General features: G+C 40.4%; 3 protein-coding genes across 5 annotated transcripts in view; 1 reads left to right on the top strand and 2 right to left on the bottom strand.

The window, feature by feature from the left end:
• LOC119893178 (cat eye syndrome critical region protein 2) overlaps positions 1–7,722 on the bottom strand; it is a 37,569-nt gene extending 29,847 nt beyond the window's left edge. Inside the window, exon 1 of the mRNA XM_038705152.1 lies at positions 7,436–7,722. Coding sequence (XP_038561080.1) covers positions 7,436–7,555 — 120 coding nt within the window. The 5' untranslated portion in view covers positions 7,556–7,722. The remainder of the gene's footprint in view (positions 1–7,435) is intronic.
• Positions 7,723–11,630: 3,908 nt separating this feature from the next.
• Positions 11,631–19,064, top strand: slc25a18 (solute carrier family 25 member 18). 2 transcript variants are annotated; one of them, XM_038704945.1, is made up of 10 exons: positions 11,631–11,787; positions 12,883–13,282; positions 13,552–13,674; positions 14,703–14,758; positions 14,993–15,083; positions 15,341–15,456; positions 15,861–16,047; positions 16,503–16,666; positions 17,399–17,474; positions 17,574–19,064. In XM_038704945.1, exons 2-10 carry the CDS (start codon positions 13,263–13,265, stop codon positions 17,713–17,715), a joined length of 975 nt encoding a protein of 324 aa, XP_038560873.1. In that variant the 5' UTR covers positions 11,631–11,787; positions 12,883–13,262; the 3' UTR covers positions 17,716–19,064. The 2 variants fall into 2 exon arrangements, with proteins under 2 accessions (XP_038560873.1, XP_038560872.1); XM_038704944.1 differs by having other exon boundaries at positions 13,549–13,674.
• On the bottom strand, positions 17,524–22,945 carry atp6v1e1a (ATPase H+ transporting V1 subunit E1a). 2 transcript variants are annotated; one of them, XM_038704947.1, is made up of 10 exons: positions 22,788–22,945; positions 22,212–22,277; positions 22,017–22,126; positions 21,586–21,652; positions 21,245–21,334; positions 21,079–21,147; positions 20,831–20,925; positions 20,558–20,645; positions 19,513–19,621; positions 17,524–17,777 (listed from the first exon to the last, which is right to left on the bottom strand). In XM_038704947.1, exons 1-9 carry the CDS (start codon positions 22,818–22,820, stop codon positions 19,559–19,561), a joined length of 681 nt encoding a protein of 226 aa, XP_038560875.1. In that variant the 5' UTR covers positions 22,821–22,945; the 3' UTR covers positions 17,524–17,777; positions 19,513–19,558. The 2 variants fall into 2 exon arrangements, with proteins under 2 accessions (XP_038560875.1, XP_038560874.1); XM_038704946.1 differs by lacking the exon at positions 17,524–17,777 and having other exon boundaries at positions 19,067–19,621.
• Between the last annotated feature and the right edge of the window lie 1,073 nt (positions 22,946–24,018).

Here is a 24,018-nt window from a genome sequence, read left to right as displayed (position 1 = left end):
TGGGGGGGGGGGGGGGCATGGGTGTGTGCACAACTGTGTCCACGTCTTTTAACAGGCTGCTCAAAAAAAATCCAGGAATGGTTGCGATCAAAACAACATAGGGATAGGAATAAAGGGATACTTTCCAAATTCAAAACTCAATATAGACCAATGGTTAGACAGAGAAAAATGATTCTGTACCCAGTGTGAAACAGCAGAAGTGGAGATAGTTAAGTCTTAGTAGCAGGTGTAAAAGAGAATGACAATCACTGTTATACCACTGCACTTTAATAACTGAGCTCTTTGCCTGAGGCCAGTATCTGAACATCAGTTAGTGAACATGAGTTAGTGTTCCCATGCAGGCCTAGACACATATTTCATGAGTTCCAACTAACCAATCATGGTATCATTAATCAGACAATGGCAACCGGGTGGAAATAAAGACATAAATAATCCATTTAAGCAATTGCAGAATCATCCTTTTAGACATAAATATTGCCTAACAACAACATGACATAAAAAAATTAAAGAAATCTATAAAATCACATTGAAAATAATAAATAGGTTAAGTGAAACACCATTGCAGGTACAGGGATTTTCCATAAATACTGCCTTCTGGTTCCAAGTTGAAATTTAATAACCAAAAAAGAGAGACAGAGAGAGAAACAAACAAGAACGTGAAACTGAAACAACTTTATTTGGTCCCTTTAGTTGATGATACACAGAGAAACTTTTAGGGCAATGGTGCCGTCAGTAGTAATGAGTAAACATTACTACCGTAATCCCCTTCCCCCATCAGTCCACCACCCTACCCGCACCACCGCTATCCTTTCAAAACATAGTCGGACTTGCCACCAGCAACATTGCCCAGCAACATTGCTCAAAAAGTTGCCCCGTGTTTCATCAGCTTTAGTCTCTGTGGTTACTACAGCACATACAATTCAGGTAACTGTATTGGTGACAGACACTACTAAAATTTCAATGACCAGAGTGAAACCATGAGCAAGAGGTCTTATCTAATAATACTAATATCAGGCATATTTAATAAGAGTGGAATTTGCTCAATTGTGGCACTTAGGAACAGCGGTTTAGGTTATTTAAGGTCAACCCTAGACCAAGCATTTTTTTTTAAGTTTTCATATTTGAAACCGATAAATTCATGATCATATTAATCATAGCCAAAAAAGGAGTTTTAGTAAAACTAAGCAGCACAGGGGTCGTTAATCTCCAAATAAGACTAAATAGGTGTACCAGCCATGCTAGCGGCTCTGTGAGGTTGTTCTTGGGCACCGTGGTGCTTTGAGCTAAATGCTAAAACCAGCATGCTAACACACTCACAATGACAACAATGCAAACATGCTGATGTTTAACAGGTATTGCTAGGTTTACCATCATTTCCATCTTAGCTAGACATGCTTAGCTTGCTAATTAGCACAAAGCACAAAATACAGCTGAGGATGATGGGAATATCCTGATTTTTGCAGGTAAATATTTGCGGGTGGCACTAGAGATAAAGTCAGGGTATCACCATGGTCATTAGGATACATCCCCAGGGAACCACAGCTTTATAAACATTTGTGCTAATCCATCTAGATGTTTTACAGGACCTGCTGAAACTGCCAGAAAAGTAGAAAGATCCCCAGTATCATCATGATATTTGCTGAGATATATCTTAGATATATAAGTGATTGACCAACCAACAGAACTCACCAGCCATAGAGCCATGTGTAATTTCTGTTTTTCTTATCATTCTCAGTCAAATTATAAGTATAAACTAAACCAATGTGTTTGCAGCCAGAATATATTATTATGGGAACGTCTGCACTATGTCAAACTGCAAAAAAGTTATTATGGTAATTTGTACAGGAAAAGTCCAATTTGAAGGCTTATAAATTACACTGCATCTTGAATCATGACTCAAGTGGAGGCCAATTTAAGTCAGTTCACAGCATGGATGTTGACATGTAGCTGATGAAGATACATTTAATAAATACATGACCAGACTGCCAGCAGAGCATGGAGAGGGAAGATGACAGGGACAGAGGTCCTTGGCATTATGGGCTATGTCTGGCATTGAAGGGCACATTGAGGATCCAGCAACAGGGTCCTGCAGCGTCTGTTGGCTGTGGGACTTCAGGCATCAAGCATATGCCACAGAGACAAAAAGCCAGGCAAAGGGGACAGGCATGCTTACCCTGAGCCTCCCTTCTTTCATACTCACGCTTTCTTTTCCTCGCTAACTTGCTCTCCATCTCATTTTTCTCCACTTCCCCTTTTATCCCTTCCCACCCACTCATTCTTTCCTGGCTATCTCACCCACTCAACTCTCCCATCCACACACACACACACACACACACACACAGCTTTCCCAGCTCGCTGCCTGCGGCTTGAGGAAAGTGGAAACCAGCGACAGTGAAGTGTATCAGCCAAAGAACAGTGTGCAAGGGGCTGTTTTGAAAGGCTAGCCAAGGAGATAGGGTGTGGAGAGGGGGGGGGGTCCATTATCGCTGATCAGCACCGTAAAAAGAGAAGAGATGCCCCAACAGTACCACAGCAGCAGTTCTGTCAGTTTGTCAATATTAACCCTGGTAGCAGCTTCACAGGGTATGAAACATTGTGGTTTCAGATATGGCATTCATGATAAAAGTCTCCATTATGAGAAACAGAAACAGGTGTTAAAGTGACAGTATTGCAGTAGGCTTTTAGTCAGTTGTCCTGGCCAGCTTGAGTTCTCCATACTATACCTCAGTTAGAACAGAACACACCCACCACCACCAAAAAAACAATACTCAATTCGTTCTTAATGTGATGAAAGAGGTAACAACACCTCAGACTATTCACTCTTACCAACTGGGCTCCACAACAAACTAACTTTCATCCCCAATATTGACACCTGCTGTTTACAATACAAGGACAGGGTGACAAAGACTGACACATACACAGACAACAGCAGCCAATATGAGATGCTATGTCTACATGGAAGGACTGACGGTATGTCAGAGAATGTTGACACTAAAGCCCAGGACAGAGTGAAATCACTCGACACCCCCCTACTCTGTCATGACCAATGACATCCACTTCCTGCCCCCTACTCCACCCCTGGTAATTGAGTAACTCAACCTATACATCCAGAGATAGGATTGCAACTGGAGCTGACTGACATTATCCACATTATGCATGGCCAAAAGCATCTCGTCAGCTGTCAAGTGCTCAAAAAAATCCACCTAATCATCACAGTATATCATCAAGTCAATAAACTGCAGGGATATCAATGTCCAGTTATGAAGCATAAGCGATTGACAGAAAACTGCTCTCTTTATCTTTCCTGACTGATTATTCTTTAGTTTTGCGTTTTTTCTAGTGTCCTTGTCACTACTGGTAGCATGAAGCGTTCCCTTCAGCCCATTCAAGTTGCACAGGTAGTCCAGGATGGCACATCCATACGTCTGAACATTGTGAAGGTTTGCTGTATCTTCCAGCACAGTCTCAAGAGCATGGAGGAGATACCAGGAGACACGCCGTTACACGAGGAGAGCTGGACAGACCTGCAGAAGGTCATCAACCCAGCAGCAGGACCGGTATCTGCTCCTTTGTGCAAAGAGGAACAGGAGGAGCACCGCCAGACAGGATGACAAAGGCAGTGAGAGCATGCCCAGATGTTGTCGGGAGTGCATACAGGCATGTGGCTAAACACACTACTGAGTCACATTATGAGTTGCCATGATGAAAATCACGCAAGTTGGATCGAATGGATTGAAGTAAACCCTTAATTTTTTCAGTCTCATTGTTGATTGACGACATAAAAGGAACTTATCAGTTTTCATCAACCTTAACTATACAAGTGAAGGCAAAGGTGAATGGGAGTCAGGCCAAAGTGCTACACTCGTGACAGTGACTAGGCCAGCTTGTCTTGTTGCTGGTATGTGGCATAAAGCAAAACAAACTGACGGACAGTTTTCTCTTATTTCTACAACACAAAGTCCTCACAAAGTAAACATGTTGGATCTGTCCAGACTCTGGAACCAGTCTTTGCAAACTGCTGTATTATATTACTGTGAGAACTGGACTAAAAGGACAGGACAATGTCAGATAATATCTTAATATTGTCATATCTAAAGTGTGGAGTCTTCTTGGTCTCTGCAGTGTAAAAGAAAGAAGGTCGGACTAATGTTGCCTCATTTTTATAACTTCCTGACACTTTCCATGAAAATACACACCAGGAAAATGTGTATTAATTTCCTACTTTACTTTGATAACCAGCTTCTCAGGCCACCCATGAAGGTACAATTTTCAGCATATTATACAATCTTGGCTGAAAGACCATCTAGCCACATGCATATAATACAAGGGACTGCCGTTTAAGAGTACCTGGAATTACTAAACATCATTTAAACTCAGGTCGGCAAACATGCACAGGTATAGATTTTTTTTTTTTTTTTTTAAATCCAAGGCAAGAATAAAACAGAGCATTTACATGACAATTTTCAGAATGGGTCAGTTTATTCTGATCAAAGGCACTTTAACTCTGACTGGGCTCCTATTTGAAACTATTACTGGAATAAAGTCTCCATGTAAACACAGCTACTTAAAGTCACTGTATTTAACATTTACTGCCACTAAATGTCACACTACAGCACCAGCATTTAAAGAAAATAAATGGGCACTACTGCGTACCAGACTCCATCGTCAAACACACTTAATTCAAACTGGACAGCAACAACAACAACAACACCACCACCCCATCAAAACCACTGTTCAAGCAATCACCAACTCTAGTTTGAAATAAATCCTTAATTCAATGCAACAGATGAGAAAAGAGAAAAGTTGTTATATTGCTCTCAAAGCCAACAGTTTGAGGGACTCGCATGCACTTATATGCGTGTGTGCCAGTTATCAAAACTTAACACATTGAAGCTGGGATGACAACACACAGAGGGAGTGTGGCGTCATTGCCTGCTCAGGACAGTATTACTCCACCATTTCTTTACAAAGCTTTACATGCTGCTTTATTAATGTTCAGAATCTCATATACACAACCTTTAAATAGATTTAGTCTTTCACTCACCCAGAACACAAAGCATAGCAGCATTATGCATTGGATTTAAGAAAGTCACCTGCTTTTTTCAACACAGAAATAAACAAACAAACCAAAACAAGAAAAACATGATTTCTTGTTTTACACACAGGAGAGCCATCCGTCACTCATACCCAGACACTGTTTGTTAAAGCTGACAACATACAGTATGCTTTAGTTTATGACAATTTGTCAATTGATATGTTGAAGTCGGACACAACTCTGGTTCAGTTTATTCAAACTTTGTCAAGAACTACAAAGAAACAGCTTAAGTGATACCAAACCCAAAGTATGTTTCTGAGTCTCAAACACTCACCATGTGTACCGTTTTTTTCTCGTTCACACAGGGATTCACAACAGTTATAATGGATTATTATGGTGTTTTCACTGCATGAAAGAGTATTACATCCAAATGTTTACTTTCAAATTCACACACACTCACCAAAATATGGTCACTCTGCAAGCCGAGAAATGAGAATCTGACACTCACAAAATAGGATCTACAAATGTCACATAGCCATTTTCTCAGCAGACCAATGCAAAGTGATCCAGTGATTTAGAATGATGTGCAACACAATTAGATGAACTCAGTAGCCATGCATTCTAGTTTTCCCACCCAAAACTGTAGGGTGGGGATATCAACAGTGACACCACATATGACAGACGCAATATTTCTCAAACAAATGCACTTTTCAATCAAAGACCTAAAGCAGTAAGCTTCTATTACCATTTACTATCTAGCTTTTATTATAACTGCAGCAGCAGATAACTATACTGAGAACCAAAGGAGGTATGACCTTGAACACTTGTGTTTTTGATTGAGATGTCAATGTATAAGACCACTGAATCAATCTCAATATTTCCTTGAAATCCAGTTGAGGGGGTGTCTCCCCACATGTGATCAGCTTAGTGATGCATAAAAGACGAACTGGGTAGCAGCAAAAGACCCTCATGTTAAACTCAATACTCCAAGTCATGCTTGGTCTAGAGAAAAGCATTTGTAAAGTTAAAATCAAGAAGATCAACCGATCAGTTCTTTGCAGCTGGATAACTGTTACTCAATATGAGCTTCAACAGTAATGTGTATTTCGCATAAATCCAAACCCCTCTTAAGGAGAAATGCAACGGCACAACACCCTCAACTTTCATGTAAACTAGGCGATCCCCCATCTGCCTTGCACCTCATTTAATAACAAAGCGATGCCTACGTGTTTCTCTCGCGAAGGGGGTGGGGATGAATGAATGATGGAGTCTCGTGTTGACCTTAGCAATTTCTTTTAAGTGCAATAATTCCACAATTGATTAAACAATCGCCATTAACTCTGGTGTGATACTTGAATAGATAGGCTACATGTTGGAATGAGCTGTTCTGTGAACTTCGAATACATTTAAGTGAACATATGAGGGGTCGAATCGAGTGACAAAGTTGAATTATGTAATCGTGGTGTAAAAAATTCCTTTCTGCTGCAATAGGACAGAGAGCGGGCGGATGATCTCAGCGCTATAACGTATTGTACCCATTTTATATAGGAAACAATCGCTTAAACCATCAAAAACTGGGACTCGGGCGAGCAAACAATGCCTGAACAGCATCTGCGTCCCTATGGCTACCCAAGCCAGATGGCTTGCAACTGCAAGACAATAAACCCGAGCCTCACGCCATGAACTTAACTTTATCTGACAGAATAAGAAACAAAACACAGTAGCACAGTCCACTCAGTGAGCAGGACGACAATACAACTTAGTGCGCGACTTTCCCCCTGTATGAACACATTTCTGCAGTCGCACAAATATCTGTACAAACGGTAACCACTTAAATGTTCGCAAGTTTCACATCGTTTTGTCATTTAAAAAAAATATTTTTTTTACAAGCATATCACTACGTTTACTCTTTGTATAAATGACCTTAACTGCAGTCGCTCTTTAACATAAACAAGGGGCTCTGGCCAAATGAAAACAAATGATTGGCACATGGTTCTGTTACAAGAGCACTTAAATCTAAAGTTATCCATGAACAACAGACCATCCCTGGACGTACAGCAACATGTAACGTTACTATTTACATCGGACCATAAAACTGTATTATGACTAACGGCTCTCATGATGTTTTACAACTTTGAGGACCAGCAATTAGCCATTAAAGCTAGCTTTTAGCTGTGCTAAGGAGCAGGCTCGTAGCTCGTTAACTAACAGGATCGCCTTAGTAACGTTAACGAATGAGAAGTTCAGAGAATGCTGCTAAGCTGGTTAAACAAATAGCTGGTTATAGGTTACAAATGGCGTTTCACAGACAACGTAGACAAAACAGCTGACATAAACAACTTTTCATTTCCGTAATTGAAGACATTCCCGTTACTGCAAGCAACCACAAATCTAATTTACCTCTATTTCAAAGTCAGGAAGGTTGAAAGCTGTCCTGAACAGCGAGCAGAAGTGGGCTATGGCGGGGACTTCCCACCAAGACTGGATCTCTTCCACAGAAACGGTACATCCCTGGGACATTTTCGGACAGGAGATATTGTGTAACGTTTGTTTCTCACATTAGAAAGTAGTTTCTTCAGCGACTTATAATGTCTCCGTAACATTACAAATACGACAAAACTTGCTGCTGCCGTCCTGTGCGGACTGTTGCCATTGCGACCCGCGGAGCGCTACAATCTGTTTCAATCAGCGTCTCACCGGAGTTGAACAGATGGGAAGGGCTATACCACCGCACGACGGGAAGGGGGGAGCTATTACTTAGCTCTATTATGTTACGCTTTATTTGAGTATAAGTGGTATTTATAGTGTCGAGCACGCTACTATGTTACAATAATAACATGTAATTGTTAAACATGTTTTGTAATTGGATATTATCTGTTCGTTACAATAGCTAAAGTCTATAGCCAGCAGTCACAAGTTACCCCATCGTCTTGATAGTGCGGTCGTCGTTTAAAGGGAATGCTTGTGAATGGTGAATGAGTAAAAAAAAGAAAGAAAAAAAAGTAACGCCAGAGCAAGGTAACTTGTTTCTGAGTGCACCCCAGTGTGCTTTCCGTGTGTGCGGAGATAAGGTTTAAGTTTAAATCATTATTTGACATATTTTGATAGATGTTAGTTCATGTCCTTGTCAACGTTTTTACATACCTACACCACCCTTTATATTTACTTACAACAACAACAACAACAACAACAACAACAACAACAACAATGTTCAATCAATCCTACATCTTAAAGGCTCGTTCAGCTGTTGTCGCGTACAGTACATTACATACACACTACATTTAGATGTTGTCATTAACATCGCAGCTGAAGATCTGGTCAATACACTACATAGGGGCTCCCCCCATCGCAATATCTGAAAAGTGCATGTAATAAGACAGTAGTCGTTCTCAGTGACAGTGACCTGTATTTCAAAGTTAAATTCCCTACTTCATATCTCCTATTATATCCTATTTTATAGATTGTTTGAAAGACATATCACACATTTTCCATCCATTCTAGTTCAGGCGTTTGCTATGGGAAAACAACAAAGCAAACACCAATGTAATAGATATAAGGCAAACAGCCAAAAATGTAATGTTGGCCCTGAGTGTGGCTTTAGAGGAAGGGCCATGGGCTACTTTAGTTTAAAAAGATTTAATATTAGAAGCACAAACGTGATCAGCAAATTTAATGGCATTACATTTTTTGATTTATGAGAAGTTCTGTGTGCAAGTTGACATTTTGGCCTAAAGGGGGTGCAAGAGGAAGGCTCATGAATTCTCCAAAATGGGTAGGGTTCATTGCCTTTGGAGTTTAATATATACATATATTATACTTATATATTTTATATTCTACACATACATACTATATGATATACAATATGTGCTGAGTGGTAATACCACAAACACACACAAACCCCACTCTGATTTGCTTGTCCAGTCAGTCCTGTAGTCCAAACCAAATGCTCCTTGCTGTTGCAGTGTTTGCTGGCAACCCAAGCGGTTTCCATTGTAACACAATTCCAAATAAACACTGTTGCATTTTAAGTAACGGTATGTTCAAATTACAACACAGACAAACTGTGTTATGTAGAGTAGTTTTAAAAGGTCACCATTTTAAAAAAACGGCAGCTATCATCTTTTTTGACAGTTACGGTCACATTTACACCACTGTAATACAGATGGGTGACAAACATTTGAAAGAGTTTTGTTTCAGTGCACCTTGGCATGTTCTACAAGGCTGAACTTTACTGGAATGATAAACAACATTCTTCAAAAAGACAATCATAAGGTGTTTTGATGATGGTGGTGGAAAGTGCTGTCTAAGAGGTTGGTCAAAGGTCTTCTGTGGGTGTTCAACTGGGCTGAGGTGTGGTGACCAAGCAGACAGGTCAATCAATCAGTAAATCAATAAATCAATCAAGTTGATTTTCACTCTAACTGAAGACCACTCCACATGACTTAATTCATGTATCAGTCCCTCCAGTCTGTGTCTGTCCAGTCCAGTGCAAAAAATATGTTCTTTAAAAAGTAAATCTGCACACTCTTAGCCTTCCATCGTCTACAGTGCAATAAGGTGACTGCAGTTAGTCAGTGGGGCGGGGCAGTGGTGGTCAGGCATTATTGTGCCGTCAGTGCAGTGACAGTAAAACTCTTTGGGTACCTTGGGAACATCAGTCACATGTAAGGTTGTGATATTGCTAAGCAACTGAGCAATCCAGTGACTCTTAGCGTAAGACTAAGCTACATGGGAAAGCTTAATGCTCAAACTCAAAACTCAGTGAGATAAGTTAGCAGCTGGGAAACAGTAAGTAGTAGCCTCCTCCTCGTCAACGTTTTCACAGTTGAATCCATGAATTCATTTATCAAGAAGGCTCTCCACTATATGTAATTATTAATGTATTCATGTCACATCACTGTTGTTTTTTTTCTGATTTAAGATCAAGGAGTTGATCTTATTATTATGCCTGGCAATTTTGGTGGCCCGCTGAAATACAAAACCCCAAAGAAGAGCTATCTGGTTAGATCTTTAGCACAAACAATAAATGGTAAACAGTGGTTAACCGGTAAAATGAGTGTCTTGAGTACATCTTTATGGATTGGAGGGTTACACATGACTTGCAAGACTTTGGAGTTTGAGAGAAACCCAGAGATATTGGAGAAAAAGCTATGCATACACAGTGAACCAAAATCAACATTTTTCTGTCTTGCTTTGAAGCTCAGTCTCCAGCGTAGGTGGAGCAGTGTAACTAAGTACATTTAATCATGTACTGTACTTCAGTGACAAATTTGACATAATTGTGCTTTAGTTGAGTATTCCCATGTTATGCTAATTTATACTTTACTATAAATTTATAACTTTGATTAAATTACCAAACAACATATTGATAATATATGAAATATAACAGGTTCCACTTTGTATAACGAGTACTTAAGTACATTTTTCTGATTATACTTCTGTACTTTTACTTACATAATGTGTTCAAATATAGAACTTTCATTTTTATAATTTGGTATTGCTACTTTTCCTTAAGCAAAGCATTTGAATACTTAATACACTTAAGGACTGCACAATTAACAGGTTTATGTTTTTTTTACCCCATAGAGACACTCATGCCAAAAGTGTGCTCTCACTGTATTGTATTGTAACACACTGAATACACTCATCAATGAAACAGTATGTGTGCACAGATGACTGGGCAAGTTGGTCAATCTACATGTTATGCTTTTCATTATACTGTCTTAGAGGCCACATTTACATAAATGTAAAAGATTAATTGCTTGTTTCATGCAATGTATCCTCTAATAAAGATTTATTTTCTTTAGCCTCTGTCCAAATATTAAGAATAGTCTTCTGTTGCAAAAGAGTCATGGACATTTCTGTGGCTGCTGACCTTCTTGGCTAGAAACAAAGACAGGCACTCTTTCACCAATGCTCCATAGTGACATGAATGCCACAGGCAGTTCTTCGCCACAAATAATCTTCTTCTTTTAACAGTAAATGGTATAACCAATTGTGATGAATGTGAAAGCCAACCTAGCAAATATCTTTAATTAAAGATTTCCCCTGCTGATGAGGGAAATGATTACTGCTAGTAATTGTTTTTCCATTACCAGGAATCAATACATCAATCAGTGCTCATGAAAAAAATGTTAAGGGCCAATGACCAGTTGATGTGGTAGTCACATGGTCTTTTTGATGATGTGCTTACATAACCTTCTTGTCTGCTGATTACCTCCTTTTACATATTTCCTAATAATAAAAATGTCCCAAACAGTGATAATCACATTGATATTACTGTAATCTTGGTAGTAAGTCTAAGTCTGTGAACATTTGTGGAATTCAATGTGCCTAGAGGTATTATGTAATACAAGGGTTGCTGAATAGAGAGCTCATTACTGATGGCCAGCCTCTTTTGTTGCTGTTCATGTTCATTTATATATTCTTAAAAACAATACACACAGAGTTGTAACCATGGGTATTTGTCCTGCTGTGTCTATTGCGTGTGTTGTGAGACAGGAGCTCCACAGGCATGAGTCTATGTCGAGTTGTGTTAGTGCAGAGCTGTGTTGCTGGGGCTGTGTCACACGGGGAGTCACCACGAGAGGGAGGGACTTAGGCAGCCGGACAATGCTGGTGTTTGTGCAACGGCCCCTGAGTGGCGGCTGGCTCTCTCAGATCGCTCTCGCTTGACTACCATTGCTGCACGCATTGTTGAAGTCAAAGGAAAGTGGACAGCTTGATCCCGTCTGTGGGATGCACCGACAGAGGTAAGACCCCCATTCCCCACTGCTATGTCTCTGTGATAGAAGAAAATTAAGTTATTTGAAAGCAGTCTCGCAGGGCTTGTGCTGGGCTAACTGTGTGAGCGGGGAGTTGCAGTGCAGTTTTTAGGGGAAACAGTGGTCTAAGAGCTGGAGGTTGGATTGGGGTGAGGCACCCTTGTCTGTGTTTTGGCAGGGTCACTACTGTGCGTGAATGGAGCTGAGCTGAAAGAAAGTTTCACAGAAAGAGGCTCAGTGAAAGGCATGTGTAGAATGTGACAAGGAGCCTGCAATGGAAAAGACAGGAGTGTGAAGGGGAGAGGAACAGAAAAAAAATCTTTGGACATGAAAAAGCTGACATCAAAAGATACACATGAAGATGAGCAAAGCAAAAACTGTTTTTTTTCTGTCCAGAAAGGAGAGAACAGAGCGAAGGTTTGCAGTGGTGAAAAATACAGGCGGTATAGAGGTGGAGAGATTAAGAGGGAGATTAATTAGGGAGCTGAGGGAAAGGGGAAGTCAGGAGGGGAAAAGGCAGAAAAAGAATGGAAGAAACAGAGGACATAGTATATGAAAGCAACCTCTGAACCCCAGATAAGGTTTCAACAGCATTTCTATTGTCTGTGATGCACTCTTCTTAGGCTAGACTACAAACCATTGTGCTTCCAGGACAAACAAAAAAAGAAAGAAAAGACCTAGAAGAAAACCTAATAAAGAAACTTCCCTTCAAGTCTACTTTTCAGTCCTTTGTAATTGCTGGATCCAAATGCCGTGAAAGAATACCAGTAAGCCCAACAGTTCTGCCCTCTTTGCTAGATCAAATACTCTTATCCCTTTTAGCTGGCAGATTAGAAAGACTCAAGATGTTCTGTCTCAGTGTGGTAGTCCTGGGATATGCTGCTATTCACATTTTTGAATGAGTAAGTCTGGATTTTATAGACCCTGATAGTTAATATGAGAGGTTTCAATCCTCCATTACAACGATTGCCAATGTCTATTCTGTTTGACTTACGTGTCATGCAGACTAGCGAAATCCTGGTCTCACTTATACTCTTTAGAACAACCAGATCCATTTTAACAGCATGTGTTTTGTGTTTCCAGGCAGTGGGGGAGAGATTGGGTTTTGGTGTGAGGTACAGCAAAGCATTGAGGCTGGCCATAAGACACAGATCCAACATAGGGGGTTTTGGCCACAACAGGAAAAAAAGGGGCGTCCACCCATGCCCTACCAGGGAGAAGAAGAAGAAGGCGGTCCAGTGCTGCCCCATTAAAAGAAGCAGTGAGCCAATTTGCGGCGTGGGTGGGCAGGTGAAGGTTGAGCTGTGGTGACAACTTTGGGCTGCGTGCCGAAGTGTGGGAGGGAAGAGGAAGGAGGAAAAGGAAGACGAGGAGGAGGAGTACGTGGAGGAGGAAGAGGAGGAGGAGGAGGAGGAGGAGAAGAGGAGTAGTGTGCCGGGGCCTGGAGCCCAAACACAAGCAGGATGGCGGAGAAGAAAGTTAGGTAAGTATCTTGTACCTTGTTGGTTTTTTATCTTGTACCTTGTTGGTTTAGCTCAATGAAGACAAAATATATTCATTAAGTGGAAGCAGAAGCTACGTTAATGCCGGTCTTTGACACTCTCTTTGTGTGTGTGTCTGTCTGGTTGAGGACACTCTATGTGGCCGCTTTATTTGCATTGTTGTCAATGAATCTGAATGTTTTGAGTGTGGGTGACTAGGTTTACATGGGTCTGTTCATGCATATGTGTGTCCGTGTTGATCCCTTAGCAGCCTCCCTGCTAAGCTGATTAATGGGGGCGTGGCAGGCCTGGTTGGTGTGACATGTGTATTTCCTATTGACCTGGCCAAGACCCGCCTACAGAACCAGCAGGGCATCCAAGTCTACAAAGGAATGTGAGTACGGCTCCCCTGGCCCGAGTCAACCTGAAACTGTCATTGATCTGCTTCATACTGTACAAAGAGAGGGGCTTTCCCATTACTGAAAATATTTGTCTTAGCATCGCTGAATGATGTTGTTATTAAGAAAAGGCCTCTATAATCATCTTTATCTTTGAAGTTACGGAAGGGCTATAGACATGCAAGCAAATGTAACCAAGTATTTGCTGGTGTTAAATGTGCACTCTCTAATTTGAGCTATAAACAAGCCACAATTATTTAGCTTATACAGATCACATACTCTTCCACTGAAGTCCACTCAGAGGGTGGAGCAGCTACACTAAACTCTCCCATATTTGGTCCAGTGTTTTTGGTGAGTTTGTACAAAACTCACCCATGGGATCTCATTAGGGGAATGGCTGTATGCAGCGTGTGTTTTAAAGGACTGTCGTGGCAACATTAAATGGCAGATTGTATTCACTGATTTTTTTTAAACATTCAAAGGAATGCTCCAAAACAATTTCACATTCCATTACCTCAGTTTGTGAATTTCTAATCTGAAACAAAAATCACATTAGAGAAAAAGACGGTGTCCTTAAAAGACACACAGACCCTGAATTGTTTACTGTGCACATCTGGTAGGCATCAATATTGCTGGCTGATTGGGCGTGGCCATCCTGTGTTCACCAGCACAGACATTTTAGACTGCGGTTTTCCACTGTGAGTCAGAGACGGAAAAATAGCTTGGATAACTCCCCTCAAGGCCCACTTAGGAGGTTGGATTTGTTCTGTTCTTTGCATAGAAAAAAAAAAGAGTGTTGACAGAAATGCTCATACAGTTTGTGACAGTGGTCCCAGTTTGTTGTTATGAAAGGACAGAGGGTGATGGTGTAAAGGCAATACCGGTGATCATTATGAATAAAGCATAATACTACTTATTTGACCTAAATGTCAGTAGAGTCAATGGTGAATAGTTAACATTGTTAGGGTGTGTTCCAGGAGGACCTAATTACTTCACACAATGTTGTCTTTGTTGTCTTTAAAAGGCTGGACTGCCTGGCAAAGACGGTACGCTCAGAGGGCTATTTTGGATGCTATAGAGGTATTCTTTGCATTTCTAATCCCTGTGACAAACAACACTATAATTGTGCTTTACTATAAGCTTAATCTGGCCACCTACGCTGTTGTTTCTCCAGTGAGTCCTCAATCTTTTTATCATAACAAACAGTGTCTCCTGCTATCGGCCCACGGTGGCGAGCCATAAGCTGCTGTGTAGGTTTGTTCTATTTGTGTACCTTAGTGGAAACACTGTCATCAGCCTGTTTGTGTTTTCCAGGTGCAGCAGTGAACCTCACTCTTGTAACACCAGAAAAAGCCATCAAGCTGGCTGCCAATGACGTCTTCAGACAGAAACTCTCTAAGGATGGGTACATTGATTTTGGTCCTTCAGTGATACATCCTGACACATACAGTAATAAAGCTGCATAAAAATCACCTCAAGCTACGTTATAGGTCCAGCTGAAACATAGCCTACCACTGAATGTATTGCTTTACAGCAGATACCTGCACACATGTTGCATCTGTATTTTATTTGTGCTGCATGAAACCAAGCATGCCACTCTTTAACCTAGTTTTAAATAACCTAGTGTTAACTTCTGTTACTGACACTCCATTGTGTTTCCAGGCATTTGCCCCTGTGGGGGGAGATACTGGCAGGGTGTGGGGCTGGGACCTGTCAGGTGGTAGTCACCACTCCCATGGAGATGCTTAAAATCCAGCTACAGGATGCAGGAAGGCTCGGTGAGTTAGTAACTGGATTTAATGCATTTAAAAAGAGATTTTTCCCTCTGTAAAAATGTGTAAAATGGTGGTGGTCTGTATAAAATGATGCAATGTACTGAAACCTACTCAGGAATTCTAGGAACTCTAAAAATTGCATTTTGTCCTCACATATTTTTATTGATTTGGTGTACATTTAGTCACAAGTGTGCTTCTCATTAAAGTGTTTTTAAGATGAGTTTAGTGTTCACATAAATGATGCATCCATCTTTTGGCACACTTCCCATTTACTTTTTTGTCAAAAATGGGAAAACAAAAAGTTGGTAGCCCATCCTTTGTTCAGTAACAAAAACCGTCAAATATGGATGCATGATTATATTAGTCATGTCTTTTCTAACCTGGGACAGTGTGTGTTTGACCATCAGCTGCCCAGAGGCCTGTTCCAACTCCAGCTCAGGCTGCTGCTCCTGGTCCAGCTCCATCGCTGGTGGCCCCCGCAGCAGCGCAACCGAGCCCTCCTCCACGGCCCTCAGCCACTGGCATCACTGTGAAGCTGTTGAAGACTCGTGGACTCGCGGGCCTCTACAGGGGGGCAGGAGCCACCTTAATGAGGTGACATTTGTTTTACTTAACATAAAATAATAACAGCAGGAGAGAAGCAACTGTCAGTCATTTCCCACCATTTTGATTTGATATTGGAAACCTTTAAAAACTGTCACTTAAATGGCCATTCACAGTCACTTGTGTTCCCCAGCTCACTGCTTTAATGAGCTGATTTCACATTGCATAACTCACACTGCGCAACTCACACTGCGCTTGTTGTATTTCCTGACACCTCTGCCAATCAACACTGATCAATGAAGTCCTGCAGCTATGTCTGGCTGCTACACTGCAGCTGACCGGGACCACGTCTCTCTCTCTTTCTCTCTCCTGTGACTTCACCCTCTCCCACTTTGTTTTCAGTCTGTCCCATTTGCCCTGACATGTAATACAGGCTCTCTCTCTCTCTCTCACTTTCCTTGCCATCTCATCTAATCTAACCTCATTTTAAAATCACATTTTTCCAGGGATGTCCCCTTCTCAATGATCTACTTCCCGCTGTTTGCCAACCTAAACACGCTGGGCCGGGAAAGCCAGGGTGACGTGCAGTCCCGGGCACCGTTCATGCAGTCCTTTATGGCAGGCTGCACCGCAGGCTCAGTGGCAGCTGTGGCTGTAACCCCACTGGATGGTGAGTGGGAACAAGAAACAGACAAAGAGAGATGGTAGGAGAGGAAGTGGGGTGTTAAATGGGGACTTCAGCCTCTGCTATACACAGAGATAGCAAGTGTATGTTCAAGACCAACTTCTCTTTAAGATTATTTAACATTTTAAGGCAAAACTATGTAACTTGAAATATGAAACAGAACAATCTTCCTCTTATAAATGAAAAGCTGAATCATCAGCAATAAAATGCAACCTTGCTCAATTCAATCCACTCAAAGGTTTTGTTGCTGCAGCCTCACTGGGTCTGTATCACTGGATCAATAGCTTATGGTTGCTAAGGTTAGCTAATGTTAGCAAACTTTGTATGAGATAGATATTGTCTGTGTTCGAAATCACCCACTTGTTCTCATTCTCGGACACTTTGCAGTAATTTTCGAGTCTATGAAATTCAATGCATTGCATGGTAGGATTGTTCGAAGTTGTGTGCATGCCATGGGAGCTGCTTTTTCTGTTCCATTGTGGAATTCTTCAGGGAACTCTATTGTAAATAAATGTACACACTGAGTGAATACGGTGCCCCCAATAGTAAAAATGGAGTGATTTCAAAGTTTTTGACATCTCTACTTTACACCTCATGTTAGCGTTTACCATAATGCTGAGAGTTTCATTTGTGGCCACAGTGGCTGATGTGTGCGTTAACTGACACCCAGTCATCTTTAAACTGATAAATTACTTTCTGTTTTAAATACCTTTACAGTCATAAAGACTCGCCTGCAGACCTTGCAGAAAGGAGAGGGGGAGGACACATACAGAGGAATTATTGACTGCACACGGTAAGATTTTAGTCTATGATGAAACATTAACACACATACATGTGAAGAGCCTTGTAACATTGTTTTTTCTCCTGCTGTCCGGTCTGTGTACTTTTGCAGGCGCATCATGAGCCGGGAGGGCCCCTCAGCATTCCTGAAGGGTGCAACGTGTCGTGCTCTAGTCATCGCTCCTCTTTTCGGCATTGCGCAGGGTGTATACTTCCTTGGGGTAGGGGAGACGGTGCTAGGTTTGCTGGGATAGCAGGGCTCGTCATTGGTGGCGGTGGTTGTGAAGCCTCTGTACAGGTGATTTGCTGCTTTAATCTGCAGTGAAAAAGTGACACAACTGGGTGAACGGTGAATACAGAGGGGGGGAAATGAGGCCACTAAACAAAGGAAGAAGGAACGGTCAGATAGGAAGAGGCTCTATTTACTAATATGTGGACCAGTGGGTTCACACTAATCCTGTTTCTCTAGGTTTTTAAATGCTGTCAACATGATTCTGTAGGTTAAACAGGGTCCTGTGTGTGGGTGTGACTAATCCGAGGCTATGTGTCCCAAATTGTCTGGGTTATCCCTGCGTACTTGCTGTAATATGTCTGGGGACTGTTCCTTTATTCTGTCTGGTTTTGCTAAGAGAGAGCTGCTGCGTGATGTCTGAGGCTGTTAACTAAAATGCCAAGCAATCTGACCATTTGTTCGGTCATGATGAAAAACTGTGCATCATCCATATGTTAAGGGACACATTCCCCTCTTAATCTTTATTAAAAGGTAATATTGTATAACATTTGATATCAGTCTGAACTGAGTATTAGGGCTTCACTTCAAATGACAATCACTTAGATTTCGATGTTCGATGTGTTTCTCTGGAAGGAGCTTGATCTCCTGCCTACCGCGTTATGCGTTCCTCCCACTCCATCTGTGGGGTGTGAGTTGTAATCTTGGATTCCTTCACCGGATTGGGAGGTTCTGGCTGCCAGTGTCTCTAAGGTCATTTGTTAATCGGATGGTAATGCTTTAATCCCTGTATTAGCGTACAATATACCCTAACACGCAGCTCACTTCCTGCCTAAAGGCCGCAGGTTAGACTGCTGGGCCGCTGTCTCGTAGCCTTGACTTCCTCTTCTCCACAGCTTGGAAGGGTTTAAATAAAACCCATGAGAAGCCTAGGGCTGATTTTACTGCTTAGTCACACATGAAAATATGTTGCTTGAAATGATGTGCGCACAAAAACTAAAATAAATGCAATTAAAGCCTTATCAATACGGATAGTTTGTAAAGCAAGTCTTAAATGAATTCAGTGGAATTGGTGTTGTCGATTTGGTACTTGAGTCCAATTTAACAAGGACAATTATATTTGTTCAACCCATGGAGGGAGTATGGCACCTTGTCTTGCCAACTGTTTGCCAGTTTGCCATTACTTTAGTCCACTGGGTGTCACTAAAAGCTTTTCTCTCTCTCTCTCTCTCTTTTTTTACATTTTTAATGCAACGCACATTTTGACGTGGCTAGTGTACCTAGGCTGCTACATTTTCCTCACTGTAGAATGAACATAGCCCGAGTAAAATGTTTGTTTACAAGCTGTAAATAAAGATATCTCATACATGCTGATTTCTCTGTGTCACACACATTTATTTCTTTGGTTTTTTCGTATTGTAAGTGCTTCACAACAATGGTAAACATGCTTTCTCTACCCACACACGCGCTCACACACACAAACTGTCAAGCAACATTTGGCAAACATCCCAGATAATCAACGTTATCAAAGGCTATATGTGAAATGAAAATGTGTATCTTTGGTGACCTATAATGTAACTTTGATTACTTTCATCAAGTAGAAAAGAGCAACAGATTTCTCAAGACAACCCCTGAAGAGGTAAAATAGAGGGCACATCAGCAAAAGTGCACTTGTTGAATTCAGTCCATTAGTACAAAAATAAAAAGATATTTGAACATGTCCGTGGCATCCCATTAAGTAAATCAGGGTTTCCTTTGACCCTAATGATTGGTAGGTGGACTGTACGGACTCCTGTTCACTATGGTGATGGTCTGTGGTCACCTTATATGTTCCACCCGTGTTTGCCCTGCTCTCGTCAAATCCACTGCTAATCTGTGAACTTGCGGTTGGGGTTGGCACCAAACAAGTTCACTCTGATCTCAGGCATCATCTGTCAGGTGTAAAAGTCAGGACACAAATGAGTTCACAGAATTAACTAATAGGAAAAACCTGGATGATAAATTACTGACATAAATTATTAGAGAAACATGACAAATGTAGATTATTCAATATTCCCCCCCCCCCCCTCACACATAAACAGAGGTTAACTTATTTCCTTAAAAACAAAATTTTTTTTAGACACTTGTCAAATGTTTTGTTGATATAAACATGTTGCCACTATACAAACAATACAGTCAACTACATTATCGTGTGTCTGGTACACATCGCCTTGGAGGGGCTGTTTAGTTGTTTGTATTTACATCTTTATCCAAAGTTCCTCAACTTATTGCTAGTGTTACAAGTGCAAAAGCTTAAAGACTAAACAAAGCGTCTTGCTTGCAAAAAGTGAAAAGATTTATTAAAGTTTCTGAAGTGCATACATTTCATTTTTACAGGAGGCCCATGTACTGACAATGCTATTGCCTGAATCTGCAGCTGTGTGTAGGGAGCAGAAACCATTTGGGATGCATGCTCAAAGCTGTTCATCTGTGACCAGAGCAGGTACTCCAAACACAAGGCATGAATTAATAATGTTTAATTACTTATAAAAGGCAAAACTGTAATGACTAATTAATTTTCCTGCTTTACCTGATTGAACCTACAATCCAAGTAAAAATAACAATCAGTGTTAACCCCTTCTTAAAAAAGATTACACTAAATGAAAGAATGGTAAATCTGTGTGTAGCATGACAGTCTTGCCTGAGTTATCGAAATCATTTTTCCCACTTTCAGCTCTCCAACCTTTAGGTAATTACCATTTAATCACTGTAAAACCAAGTGGGCTGTGCTGCCCTCCACAGGCAAACAGCAGAAACTACATTTAGAGTGTTATAAGGTCATAAATGATGATTTGGATTTTAGATATAGGATATCATAGTAAATCTACCTGTTGTGCCGTAAGTTCTAGTCTGCTTTCCAAAGTGTTGGACACTTTGATCTTCCCATTATCATTATAAACTTCAACTCCGCCACAGCTGTAAAAAAAAGAAAAAAAAAAAGACGGTAGATAATTACATGAGATGAGAAACAAACTCAGCTTAAGTATGCCTTTTGTTCACCCTTTTCCAGTCATGGTCACAATGAGAACAATAACTACCCTGACAAAACATTTAAAATCAAAGAGGAATAGTTGATGTTAAAGTACATTAAACTATCTCACATCTGTGATGGAAGAAAACGTTCCAGGTCGATTTTGACGACTATGTTGCTCTTCACTGCCTCTTTGTAAACAGGGATGATCTTATTCACTGCAGCCTGTCAAGCAATGAAACAAAGACTTATAAAACACAATACCACCAAGCTATTACGAACGTAACACAAGGTGCAGGGGCTCTCCCAATTACCTGTGCCTTCCTAAATAACTTGTTACAATAATCACAACATACACTAGAGCCAGCTCAACTTCACCTGAATCATTTCTACATCCTGCTGTCGGCAGCGAACAGTAACTTTTGGTTCCAGCAGTTGATAGAATGCCTGAAAAGGGAAGTGCACAAACTCAGAAACATAGCGGCACCGACAAACCAATTGTTGATTTACCTGTATCCTCCTGTGACAGCAGTTGTGTTGTTACCTGAAGCACCAGGCCCTCCAATAAGGTAGAGTACCTAGCAGGGTCCTTGGCAATCTCCGCAAGCCTTTGACGAGCCTCATTCAACAAATCCTGAGGAAAGAACACATGTAGAATTTCACGTTCATAAACACACTGTGGCTACAGATACAGATAAAATACAGCGTATAGGCAGAGACGTGTGAATGCTTGTCTACGGTATTTTTCAATGATGAGAGGAACAAAGAAAATCCATTCACTTTCATTGTATTAGAGTGGTGGAATTCAACTGAAATGTGGGCACACAGAGCTAACTCCTGAATGAAGCGTAATTGGAGTTAAAGACACAAGCATTGATTTCTAACCGTGATCATGTCGTCACGGGCCTTCAGCACCTTCAGCCTCGACTGGTTCATCAGGTTGGACACCTGGCTATGAGAGCGGAAGGAAAAAAATCAATGAAAAAAAATTGCTAGACATAAACATGTTACAGGACACCTATCAAACAGCTGCTCAGTGTAACGGCAGGAAGGTGATGTGGTTACAAATATTAATTCACACTGAACAACCATAACTGGGGGGACCAGTGGACCGAAAAACTATGCGGGAAGAAAAAAAACAAATGTATCTGGTAAGGACTGATTAAATTTGTGGAAACAGCTACTATACTAGTACAAATCTAAGCATTTGGACAAAGTGTGTGATAAACAATGACAGGAACAGGCAAACCCATACCATAACTGAACTCCAAACAAACATTCTTTCCTAAACCGGCAATAAACGACCAACAACTTACATTTTCTTATGCTGTTCAATCTGCTTTTCCTTCTTCTCATAATATTCCATGATTTTCACCCGGTGAGTCTGCACCAGACGACCTTTCTCAATGTTGAACTCTTCCTCTGCCTGTAAACAGATGGGTATGACAAGGCCTGTTACCGGTCACTGCAGCAGAAATCACAAGACTGACTGACAGACAGGCTTCAATTACCTTAGCGTCAATTTCCTCAACTTTCTCTTTGGCCTCTTGCTCAATGAAGGCCATCATGTGCTTGATCTGAAGAGACAAACACAAAATACTTTCTTCAAATTCAGATGCCTCCCAAAGGTCAACAAAAAAAAAAGCAATTCACAATTCTTAAACATTTTCTTACTAAACCTATACTTCATCAATGGAAAGGCGTTACATGATTCCGTTAACGGCTACAAAAACATCAACGTGACGGATGAAGTTAAAGTTAACTTGTTATCTACCGTTAAAGTTGCGTTATTTCAACTTCCCATGCGTGACAACGGAACGTTAGCTTAACACAATTCTATCAAATTACTGAAACACAAAATACGTTAGCACGTTTAGTAACAAACTCGAAACGTAACGACAGCAAGTGCGGAGTAAACAGCTACATACAACGGTAAGTTAGTTCAGGCTTTAGCCCGTTCAGCAAGCGTCATGTTAGTTAACGTTGTGTTTACCGTTAGCTAAAGTTACCTAAAGTTATCTGGTCACTTGGATAAACGTGGTTAAACCTAACAGTTAACGGGTCTAACGTTGTCGAAGTTACTTTACCTGTTTCTGAACGTCAGCATCGGTGAGCGCCATGTCTTAAATATTTTTTGTTTTTATAAAGTCTGTAAAAACGTCTTTCCCACGATCACTTGCAGAGGAACAGTTAAACACAGAGACAGTTGGGAGAAAATACTTCTCCTCTTGTTGGATTCACGTCGAGTTAGCGACACAACACTGAACAGATTATCCGGTCATAACTTTCACAATAAGACAAATACGCAATAAGTCACGTCCTTGAACAAGGCTAGCGTGAGAAAAGGACGCCCCTCCCAAATTTTATATCATGATACAACAAATAACTTCATATATTTAAATGCAAGCATAATATCATTAACGTCTTTATTTCATTAATGCTTTTATTGACTGTGTTGCCAGAACTCCATGGTCAGGAAAATGATTATGTTAAGGTTCAGATAGTTTTTGTATACTTTTGACAGTCCGATATGTTTTGACATATTTAATGGTATCTTCCACCTTTTTTATTATTATGATTTTTATTTAAGAGAAATCACGCTTTTCTGTAGCTAAATTACACAATTCCAAACTGCCAACTGTCTGTATATGGACTGAAAGTCTGAATATATGGACTGAAAGTCTGAATATATGGACTGAAAGTCTGAGTATATGGACTGAAAGTCTGAATATATGGACTGAAAGTCTGAGTATATGGACTGAAAGTCTGAGTATATGGACTGAAAGTCTGAATATATGGACTGAAAGTCTGAATATATGGACTGAAAGTCTGAATATATGGACTGAAAGTCTGAGTATATGGACTGAAAGTCTGAATATATGGACTGAAAGTCTGAATATATGGACTGAAAGTCTGAATATATGGAAAGGAAATTTGAATATATTGAATGAAGTCTGAATATATTGAATGTAAGTTTGAATATATTGAATGGAAGTTTGAATATATGGAATGAAAGTTTGAATATATTGAATGGAAGTTTGAATATATTGAATGAAAGTTTGAATATTTTGAATGGAAGTTTGAATATATTGAATGAAAGTTTGAATATATTGAATGAAGTCTGTATATATTGAATGAACCCTGAATTAATTGAATGAAAGTCTGAATATATGGATTGAAAGTTTGAATATATTATATACATTCCATATATTCAGACGGGTAAACTTCATATATATATATACTATTTCCTAAATGGCATGCCATATTATATATATATATAGTATCTGGTATATAGTATATAGTATATAGTATCTTGTT

Source organism: Micropterus salmoides, unplaced genomic scaffold (genome assembly GCF_014851395.1).
Source record: "Micropterus salmoides isolate LMB-PRFRI ecotype aquatic unplaced genomic scaffold, ASM1485139v1 Ms_hic_scaffold_8, whole genome shotgun sequence".
Classification (NCBI taxonomy): domain Eukaryota; kingdom Metazoa; phylum Chordata; class Actinopteri; order Centrarchiformes; family Centrarchidae; genus Micropterus; species Micropterus salmoides.
The sequence above is the reverse complement of the archived record's forward strand: the minus strand, read 5'-3'. Positions and strand labels throughout refer to the sequence as shown.

What these genes read in the sequence shown, in the direction of transcription:
- slc25a18 (XM_038704944.1), top strand. Translation starts at nt 13,263, where the DNA reads ATGGCGGAGAAGAAAGTTAG. An exon ending in ATGGCGGAGAAGAAAGTTAG is followed by an intron (nt 13,283 to 13,548) that starts GTAAGTATCTTG and finishes TTGATCCCTTAG; the next exon opens with CAGCCTCCCTGCTAAGCTGA. An exon ending in CTATTTTGGATGCTATAGAG is followed by an intron (nt 14,759 to 14,992) that starts GTATTCTTTGCA and finishes TGTGTTTTCCAG; the next exon opens with GTGCAGCAGTGAACCTCACT.
- atp6v1e1a (XM_038704947.1), bottom strand. Translation starts at nt 22,820, where the DNA reads ATGGCGCTCACCGATGCTGACGTTCAGAAACAG. An exon ending in TTGAGGAAATTGACGCTAAG is followed by an intron (nt 22,127 to 22,211) that starts GTAATTGAAGCC and finishes ATCTGTTTACAG; the next exon opens with GCAGAGGAAGAGTTCAACAT. An exon ending in AGGATGTAGAAATGATTCAG is followed by an intron (nt 20,926 to 21,078) that starts GTGAAGTTGAGC and finishes ATTGCTTGACAG; the next exon opens with GCTGCAGTGAATAAGATCAT.